At 54.2% G+C, this 9,626-nt stretch overlaps 2 protein-coding genes across 3 annotated transcripts in view; one reads left to right on the top strand and one right to left on the bottom strand.

Annotated features, from left to right (window-relative positions):
* Nucleotides 1-475, bottom strand: part of LOC112114064 (F-box only protein 6) — a 9,924-nt gene extending 9,449 nt beyond the window's left edge. For both annotated transcript variants that reach the window (XM_024210605.2, XM_024210604.2), the window contains exon 1: nt 430-475. The gene's annotated coding sequence lies outside the window, so the exon portion shown is untranslated. The remainder of the gene's footprint in view (nt 1-429) is intronic.
* Nucleotides 476-5,152: 4,677 nt separating this feature from the next.
* On the top strand, nt 5,153-8,474 carry FBXO2 (F-box protein 2). Its single transcript, XM_024210618.1, has 5 exons — nt 5,153-5,402; nt 6,922-7,048; nt 7,141-7,236; nt 7,672-7,807; nt 8,264-8,474. Exons 1-5 carry the CDS (start codon nt 5,153-5,155, stop codon nt 8,396-8,398), a joined length of 744 nt encoding a protein of 247 aa, XP_024066386.1. The 3' UTR covers nt 8,399-8,474.
* The last annotated feature ends 1,152 nt before the right edge of the window (nt 8,475-9,626 follow it).

Genomic DNA, 9,626 nt, shown 5'->3' with positions numbered 1-9,626 from the left:
GTCCTGGGAAATGGGTCAGGGGGCCCAGCAGACGCTGCCAGCTGCACCCCGGATGTACCCGAGAAGTGCCAACCCCAATGGGCCCCCTTCTGCCATGCAAAGCCCTCGCCCCGCCCCAGGAGCCCGACTCAGCCCCACCAGGGATCCCGGCCCCCAGCCCCATACACGGGCCGCAGCGAGGCCCCCGGCTCCTGCCCAGCTGCCAGGCGGAGGAACCCGGCCGCTTGCAGCCGAGATCCAGGCCGCCGAGCCCGGGCTCCCAGCTCGGCCCGCCGCCGCCTGCGTCTCCTTCCCCGGGGCAGGGCCAGGAAGTGCGACCCGACCCCTCCCTCCCCGGGGCCCAGACCTCACTCCCCCACCCCCGATCCCCGGCTGCCGCCCCGTTCCCCAGCCCGGAGCCCCGCTTCCCTCCTGCCCCCGCCAGCTCACCGCACTCCGGAGCCCGGCGGCCTGGAGCCGGGGACAGCTGCCGAGGGCGGCCGTAGAGAAGGAAAAGGAAAGTAAAACTGCTGCTGTGCCGAGCCCGGAGCTCCCCCTGGCTGTCAAGCCTGCAGCCACCTCCGGTCTCTCGTTTGTACTCACCTCTCATGGGCAGGGGCTGGTCTTTGTACAGCGCCTAGCGCCCCGGGGTCGAGGGCCACGCCTGGGGTTCCTGGGCGCTACCACAGCCTCAGTAAATAATAAAGCTGAAGAGCGAGAAAAGGAGACAGGTGCTGGATACTACAGGGACAAGCACAGGATAGGAGCACCCAGGCCGCAGCTACGCTAGGAACTCCTGGCAGCCTGGCTAGGTCGGACAGGGATGCCATGAGGTGTGACCAGCATCAGGCCTGTCTGCCATCAAAAGCCTCTAGTGTAGATCCAGGTATACTGACTAACTTTTGCTGGTACAGGGTAGGGTGCCTGCAGGACAGTGGAAGAGCGGTGGGAGGTGACCTGAGGCGGCTGTGCAGACAGAAGTGGAGCGTTGCTGGTATAAGCTGTAGCCGCACTACAAGTGCTTTGCCAGTATCACTGTACCATGGTGCAAATCACTCCTAGTGTAGAGGTGGCCCGAGCTGGGTGGATAGCCAAGGGGTGCACCCTTCATGTTACCAGCAGCTTCTGTTATCGCTTGTATCTGACTATTCTGTTATAGGAATCTGCTTCATCTTAAGGGAAAATGTACTTAAACAGCGAGGAATTAAAGTTACAAGAGGCAGAAGAATAAACCAAATTGAAGAAAAGGAAAAAGTTTCATTGTTAAAAAAAGAAAAAAAAAACCTTCAGAAAGAGGGAACCATTTTTGTGAATTATGCACGCAAGTAATTATTGTTCTTGCCCAACCCTCTGTCATGGACTGAGAGCTCCTTGGAGCAGAAATGTTTGGAAAGCACCTAGCAGAGAGTGGGCATTCATACAACTAAATAACGAGAAACGTGATTTAGAGAAATAAGGGTAAGAGGATGTCTAGGGGAAAAAAATAATAATCACGTTATAAACAAACACCTCTCTCTCCAGTTGCTAATCGCACTTGGATGATTAGGAGTGAAATCATTTTACAAACCTAGTTTACATTTCACCATCGATACCAATACCAAAACCACTCAAAATGCTAAGTACATAAGAGCAAATCTTTACAGCTCCTAACAAAACTGAATAGCCACATGATGCACTTACTGTAAACTTTGTCCTTCCTGTGTCCCTGTGGATAATTAAAGTTTTTTCTCTTAATTAGCCTCTTAGAGTTGGTAGGACAACTCCCACCTTTTCATGTTCTCTGTATGTGTATATATATATCTCCTTACTATATGTTCCATTCTGTGCATCCGATGAAGTGGGCTGTAGCCCACAAAAGCTTATGCTCAAATAAATTTGTTAGTCTCTAAGGTGCCACAAGTACTCCTGTTCTTGTCCCTTGTCACTGGCTTTACTCTGCAAAGCACCTAGCACATTCCCGAGCCCTGCATACAGAACTACAATAATTATGTGGCCTGTTCCCTTTTGGCACTTCACTGTACTTGGACCACAAAACTAGTTCAGGCTTGGCTCCTGCAAGCTCTGCACACGAGTAAGTCTCCTGTAGTAGAGCTGCTCACGAAGGTTGCAGGCACTTGACCTTTCTGAAAATCGGGCCCAAGGTGTCTCAAGTTGGGCATCCAAAAAGTGGAGGTGCCCACAAGTTAGAGGCCGCTTTTGAAAATGCAGCTGCCTGCCTGCAGCTGGGGAGGAGAGATGGGCGTGAGACAGTGGGAGGAGGAGGAACAGGAGTAGAGCCATGGTTATGCAGCTCTCCCAAGGGGATGAGAAGAGCCCCAGAACTGAGGTAGAAGATGACAGTAAGGCAGGAGGCAGACTCGAGTAGGGAATGTCAATTGCACTTAGAGATTGAATTTACTCACGCAGTTCATTGTTAACACAAAACATTATAGTTTGGGAGGATGAGCTGTCGGGTCTTAGCCTCTCCCATTCCCTAGTAGTGGGTATGGAAGGCGGCATCAGCCTACGCCCCAGCTGGGATTTCTCTTTGCCCCTGGGGAGCCAGCCCCTCCGGGATCCTCCTTCGATCTAGCTAGCTGTTTATACCACCCTCACCAGTGTGATACATGAGAACCTGCATCTCACAGCCACTGCGTGCCCCTCAGCCAGTGCTCAAAGTGGGCAAGCACCTCCGGTGCTGCAGCGCCATCCGGAGGTGGAGAGCAGAGCGTCAGGGATAGAGACAGGATACAGCACAGCAGGCCCTATTCGGTCCCTCACTTTAACATGCAGTTTGGTCTCCCCTTGCCCTGGGATCTTGCATGAAACAGGCAAAAGTTCCTAATGCCGGGGGAATACAGGGTGGCAAAGGGCACATTCATCCTCCCACACCCTGGGAGGTAAGTGTCAACACCCCGCCCCCCCCCACCCTACTTTGACTGGTCAGGAGGCAGAGAGGAGCAAGTGACTTGCCCAAGCTCACACAGAGCCTGAATTAGAAATCAGGAGTCCCAGACTCATGCACACACCCCCCAGGTAACTCTCCAGCCAGATCAGCAATATCACACGAGCGCATCCTGGATTGCAGCCAATGATGCACTGTCCCTTTAAGAGGGGAACCCATTCTGCCTGCTCTATGCTCTAGCAGAGCCCTGCCAGCATTAGTTACTTGCCTGCGACAGACCAATCCAGAACGGTGCCGCCATCTCAGGAGCAGCAATTGAGGTAGGAACTTCTCAGCATCTCCTGTTCCTCTCTCACTGCCGGGCTGGGATGCGGCTAGGGAGGCAGGCCTTTTGCACGGCAGCCTCGGCTTGTGCTGCAGCATCCTTGGTGTGTTACGGGCATTGTTAGGACAGGTGCTTTAACCCTGCAGCGCTCCCTGCTCTCTTTGCAAGGCAGGGAGTGCACCTTTAAGGCTTGTGCAGACAGGGGAACAGGGCACAGGAAAGGTTTGGGAAGCGCAGGGCACCTGGCAGAGGAGACCAGGGTGTGCCCCCAAATAGGGAAAGAGCTGGAATCAGAAGTTGTTCAGTTCATTGTGGACTCAGGTTTAGTTAAGGAGAGACTCTTCGGAAGGGGACAGGGGAGGACATGAAAGCAGGGCTGGGGGCTGAGACTGGGGCAAGGCGGTGAAATTGAAGGAGAACTGATGAGTCTGGCTAGTCCGGAGACGTGGTGAGCTTGTCAGGGAGGGGGCAGCGAAGCTGCTGCAGACGATGAAGTCAGCAGGGACTGCAGCCTGCGTGATCGGAGTCTGGCCTGTTCTGCCCTTCAGGAATTTCCTTCATCTTAAACGCTGAGCTTGTAACTTGGTTGTGGGGGAGGATGCTAATACCACCCCTCAGAGCCATGGAATTTTGCCATCTGATGCCAGTGCAGGACAGATGGGAGACACCTGGAGCTCAGAGCTTTTGGGTTCAGAATACCAACAGCAATGACCTCTGCATCCTGCCCTGCCTTGCTCAAGTGACACAGCACTTAGTGCTGTTGGCCTGGCTGTATTAATGCTGCCAAGGTTTCTGCAAATGGCATGTCAGGTTTGCCCGCTTGGTTCCATTCGCTCCCGGCAGCACACAGAAGATGGCCCGAATAGAGCCTAGTGCTAGAAGAAAGCTATGATTGGCTCCTGGTGAGTCTGGTCAGGTCCCCTCCAGACTGCATCTTGGTGCAGCCTCAGCAGCTTCTCAACAGCAGGAGTCAGAGGGGATAAAAGCACCGTCATGGTGCATCCCATATTAATGACATGCGGTTTGCAATCTGCACTCTCATCTCCGGTTACTCCGTCGCAGTTGGCTCCAAAGGCTGGGCCGGTGGGGGTAGGCGTGGCTCAATGACACAGAAGGTTTCTGAGTCCGCACACTCACGTAGGGCGAGTGCTAAGGGACACTTCTGACCCTGTTGCCAGGATTCCTAGGCCTTGGAGGGAGGAGTCAGAGGGGACTCGACTGAGATATTTGCCATTACACAAAGTGGATCATTCTGTCCTGTCCTGTCACCTGAGAGCAAAGGGGCCACTCTGTGATACGAAGGGCTTGCAAATTTCAAACACACCCAACTAAATCTGACGCATTGTCAAGGATTTACAGGGCGCCGATCACCATGGTATCTGGGCACCATTACACGGCACACACCAATACATTAGTCATCTTATGAAGGGAAACCCAACACCCTGATGCCTGCAGCTTTTTATCTGGCAGTGAATCCAATAGCAAGGCCAGGTGTCTTGCAGCTCTTGCTACAAACAGCCAGGTTCCTGCATAAGCACATTTCTGGAAGGATTGCACTGCAGAGGCACAGGCTGGCTAGTGACAACACCAACCTCAAGCACTCACAAGCTTCACCCTTGGGCTGTTGCATTTTAATTGTCTGTTACTTCACTGCCGCCGGAAGTCAGAGGCTTCAATAAGAAAGTTCTTGCAGTTCTGTAATAACTTAATATAAGAATAACCTACTCTCATGTTTCAGGGTCTAAGGTGCTCAGGGGTCAGGAGGAATTAATTCCGCCTCGAACACTGGTGCCCAACAGCCTGGTGCAACATGGGCTGGGTTGTCTTTTTTCCCTTCCTCTCAGGCTGCAGTCATTGGCTACTGCCAGAGGTGGGATACCAGCCCCGATGGACCAATTACCTGCTCAAGGCGTGTAAATCCTCTCCCCTTGTTCTCAGAAAGCTCCGCCCAGCCTGGCCGGAGGATGGAATCCCTCCCTGAAGCCGTCCTGATCCAGATCCTGGCCTCCATCCCTGCAGTGGAGCTGGTGCTGGTGTGCCGCCTGGTCTGCTGCCAGTGGAAGAACCTTGTGGACGGAGCAGCTCTCTGGATCCTGAAGTGCCAGCAGGAGGGCTTCACCGGGGCAGAGCCTGAAGAGGAGGCCGAGAACTGGCAAACGTTCTACTTCCTGAGTAAGAGGAAGAGGAATTTAATCAAGAACCCCTGCGGCGAAGGCGAGTGACTGAACTTTGTAACACCTTCGCCCGGCGGGGGGGAGGACCGGGCTGGTTACTGAGCATTGTGCATCTCCAATCACTTTAAGAGGCCCTGGGTTGGGCAGAGATGCAGCACCCGTCTCACTGTGTGTGAGACTAAATCAACAACAGCTGGCCTGGGGGTTCCATTAACAGGGGTGGTGGCCAGGCGTTCTATCCTCTTTACACAAGCACCTGCTGGGGATTTCTAGGAGGGGGGCACGTGCTCAGGTCCACCGTGGTTAGTGGCCAGTGCAGCATAACAACATCGCCACCATCTGTGGTGCTTTACTGCACTGTACGCCACCCTCCCCTACAACTTGGCGGCTTCAGCTCCAGCTTCCAAAGAGGAGGAAGGACTGTGTGCTGGTCAAGGCACAGGACTGCAGGGCCTGAGATTTGGGTACCTTTTGGCTCCGCTACGGATTCAGTGGCAATTCACTTACAGGGTTGGTTTCAAAGGGTCTCCGTTGGGCCAGGATTCTGCAGAGGGTTTTGGCTACTATTGGGGGTCTCACAACAAAATAAAAAAACAAGGGGAATTTTTGAAGGAGAACATGGGCAGTGCTTGTTTGAAAATCTGCTTTTAAATGATGTACCCAAGGCTATGTAGTGAGTTTGTGGCAGAGTTTAGAGCTCAAGAACCCCTGGTTCCTGCTCTGCCTACAGACCACTGGATCACGCTGCTTCTGGCTGTATCACTCACCAACAGTTGAGCCGATTTGCTTCCAGCTTTCCAATATAATTCTGAAAATGCTCAAGCCAAAAGGAAGGGTGGTGGTGGTGGTGGAGGATCTTTTGGTCTGTTCTGACCACGTTAGAGGAGGGTTGAAAACAAGGCTAAGCAAGGAATACTGGCTCCAACTTTACAAAGAAAACCTTTACCCGTCTTATGAAAGAGTTAAAAAATTGAATGAGCTTGTCCCCACTGATGCCAAGTGCTAGCTCTGTGCATTTGATTTCAGCTTGGAGAAGGAAACGGATCAGTCCTCTCCTGCACTAGCCCAGTGTGGCAGCCCTGGGAATGTTGAAATACAATAAAAATAGTTTTCAGTGGACTTGTTTAAATGATCACGGAACCATTGCAATCAATGGGGGGGTTTGTAGACGCTTGTTTTTACCAATCTGACATTTTTGCTTTAAATTTGACCCCGAAAGCAGCTCTCTAAGGCCTGGTCCACACACAAAGTCAGAGCAATTTAACATCACACCTTTATTTAAACTGTTGCAATATGTACCTAGACCAGTCTGAAATGCTGGGCAGGGCTCTCTAGTGAAGGGAGGCTGCTAAGACAATGATCAGAGCGTTGGTGCTGAGAATCGAGGGCCAGATTACGATAGTCCTACCAAACAGTGCAGATAGTCAATGGCTCGCTTGTGAAGTAAAGCACAACTCAAATCGAACTCCCTGCCTGGATCTATTAAAGAAATCCCCACGTAGGAAGGTGAAGCCACGCGACTATAACCCAGAGTCTCTCTCTTGTTCTGCTCTCTGCAGAGGATTTAGAGCACTGGGGGGAAGTGGAGAACGGAGGTGACGGCTGGAAAATTGAGGACCTGCCGGGAGACTTTGGAAAAGAATTTCCCAGCGATGGAGTCCACAAATACTTCGTCACCTCCTACGAGTAAGGCTGCCCTCTTCTCTGGCTGGGTTCTACCCTACGCTGGCATGTGAGGAAACAGGGCCGCGCTCACCCGGTAACTTCTCGTCTTCCAGGTGGTGCCGCAAGTCTCAGGTCATCGACCTCAGGGCTGAGGGTTACTGGGAGGAGCTGCTGGACACAACCCAGCCTAAAATTGTGGTAAAGGACTGGTAAGTGTGTGTGTGTGTGGGGGGGGAGATTGTGCTGTGCTGGCAGGGAGAGAGGGGAAAGGCCAAGGAAAGAAGAGAGAGGGAGATGAGGAGAGGCTGGAGTTGTGTCTACACTGGGCTTCTTTGACCCCCATTTCCCACCATTGCTTACGTGGGCATGGGTCCATCAATGATAGCAGGGGCACTGCTCCATGCCTCTTGCAGACTCACTGGTGAGAACACCAGCCCTGGGTCTGCACTAGCACTCCAGCCCAGCTACCGGCGGTGGGAGACTGAACAAGCTCACTGTAATCCAGGTGGTTGGGGCTTGGCTTTCTGGACATGGCTTGGTGTAGGACGGTGCCCAGCCTGGGCCCAGCCGCGCTGCTCTCAGCACCGGGCCTGTTGGCTGAGCGGCCGCGAGGGGCGAGGCTGGCAGCCTGGGTCTCTTTGCAGGTACGCGGGTCGCAGTGACGCCGGCTGCCTCTACCAGCTGCACGTGAAGCTGCTGTCGGAGCACGAGGACGTCCTGGCGGAGTACCAGAGCGACACCGTCGCCATTCCGCAGGACAACGCCGCCGACTGGAGCGAGGTGAGTCACGGCGAGCGGCTGGGCAGAGTCAGGGTGACGGGACAGGGCAGCGCATGCTTTGGGGCCGCAGGCAAAGCCTGATGGGAAGGGGCTTCCCTTGGTGAGCTCAGCTGCCAAAGGAGCAGGATGGGGTGAAGGCTGGGTGGGGGGGTCTTTACCCCGGGATCCTGTCTCTCTCCTCTTCTGCAGCTGGGACCATGAGGCTGGGTTCCATGCGGCTCAGTAACCTGCCAACCCAGCCACGTGAGTGGGTGGGGAGAGGGAAGTGGCATGGAAGGAGAAAGCCGCTGATGGCTCCAGCGTAGCAGTGAGGCCCGAAGACCATCAGATAGCCCATCTCCCGCCAGTGGCTGGTCACCCCATCCCCGCAGGGCCTCGCTCCCCGGAGGGGAGATTCAGGGGCGGCTTGTGACTTCCCGGAAGCCATTGTCTCTCTTTCTCTCTCTGCCCCCTCAGCTCTCCCACACCTTCTCCGACTACGGCCCCGGGGCTCGCTTTGTGCGCTTTGAACACGGCGGCCAGGACACGCTCTTCTGGAAGGGATGGTACGGGGTCCGCATGACCAACAGCAGCGTGATGGTGGAGCCATAGCTGGGCCATGGCCCCTCAAGCCAGACCGGGTCCCATTCACCGCAGCTGATCCCTTGGGTCCTCCATAGGCTTTGGATAGTTTCTGTGTGGTGCTGCCCACCTTTCCTCACTGGGTTACGCAGAGTCTGGGAGTAGCTGCTTTGGGGTCCATTAATGCACCAACCCTTAGAAAGCTTTTAAAAATCTCAGTGCTCTCCTCTGCCCCACTCGCCCGACGCCCTTCCAGCCAGCCGCAGCATCGCTTTGGAATGGTGCCAAGGCTGGAGTAGGGGGAACGAGCGAGCTGGCTATAAATAATTCCAGGACCTTCCCTCTCCTTTCGGCTGATGTCACCTCAGACCCTAAACCTCCCTCCCCAGCAGCCGCGTTGAACAGTGACTCTCACAGTGCCGCTTACCAGCATCAGATACAGTCCACTTTGAGAGGGATTCAGGCTTCATCTTTTAGATGCTTCAAGAGAGCGGCATGGTCCTATGGTCTCAACACAGGACCTGGAAGCCCCAAGTCCCAGTTCTGCCACTGAGCCCCTCTGTGGCCTGGGGCAAGTCACTTAGCTTCTCTCCCCATCTATAACAACAGTTGCCTACTTCCTGGGGGACAGAGCTCGTTAAAGTTTGCTGTGCTAGGTAACTGGTTTCTTTATTATTAAGAATCATGCAAAGCAGCAGGGAGAGGAGGGTGCCTTTCGCTTTAGGCTGGGCCCAGGAAGGGAACGTAAAGATAAAGGTGGAGTCTGCCCTGGATCCTGGTCTAGTTTTGTTAAAGATGAAGCAGCTTAGCTAGTATAAGCCAAAGTCTGGAGAGAGACCAGGACCTGGGCCCAGGCAGATCAGCTAGAAATAGTCCAGATGGGAGAGAGAAAGAGAGTGAACGGACCCAGATCCAGCTGCCCCAATGGACCTCTAGACTGGGCTAAATCCTGAGCTCAGGCTTTGACTTTTTGTAGGCAGGAAAGGGGGCGGTTCTTAGAGAAACCCTCTTCTAAAGAGCATCTTCTGCCTCATCGCTTGGGAACCTTGGCCCTCTCTCTGAACCTCCCCGGCGTGCTGTACCCCACGTACCAGGGAAGGGCGTGCACGAGAGCCGCTTCTCGGCTGACACACCAGGGACTGACCCAGGGACCTCCAGAGCTACTGCTTGAGCTACAGACCCAAGGCTCCTGGGTGGGGAGGGCTGGAACAGGTTCATATCCTCTGCAAATCAGCCTCTGCCCCACCTCCATCTCCTC

Source organism: Terrapene carolina, unplaced genomic scaffold, assembly GCF_002925995.2.
Source record: "Terrapene carolina triunguis isolate 2854851 unplaced genomic scaffold, T_m_triunguis-2.0 Scaffold714, whole genome shotgun sequence".
Classification (NCBI taxonomy): Eukaryota; Metazoa; Chordata; order Testudines; family Emydidae; genus Terrapene; species Terrapene triunguis.
This window is presented reverse-complemented; position numbering and strand designations above follow the sequence as displayed.

Excerpts from the sequence above, each read along its gene's own strand:
- FBXO2 (XM_024210618.1), top strand. The coding sequence starts at position 5,153 with ATGGAATCCCTCCCTGAAGCCGTCCTGATCCAGATCCTGGCCTCCATC. Across the intron at positions 7,049-7,140 it reads TACTTCGTCACCTCCTACGA|GTGGTGCCGCAAGTCTCAGG; the intron begins GTAAGGCTGCCC and ends CTCGTCTTCCAG. Across the intron at positions 7,808-8,263 it reads ACGCCGCCGACTGGAGCGAG|CTCTCCCACACCTTCTCCGA; the intron begins GTGAGTCACGGC and ends CTGCCCCCTCAG.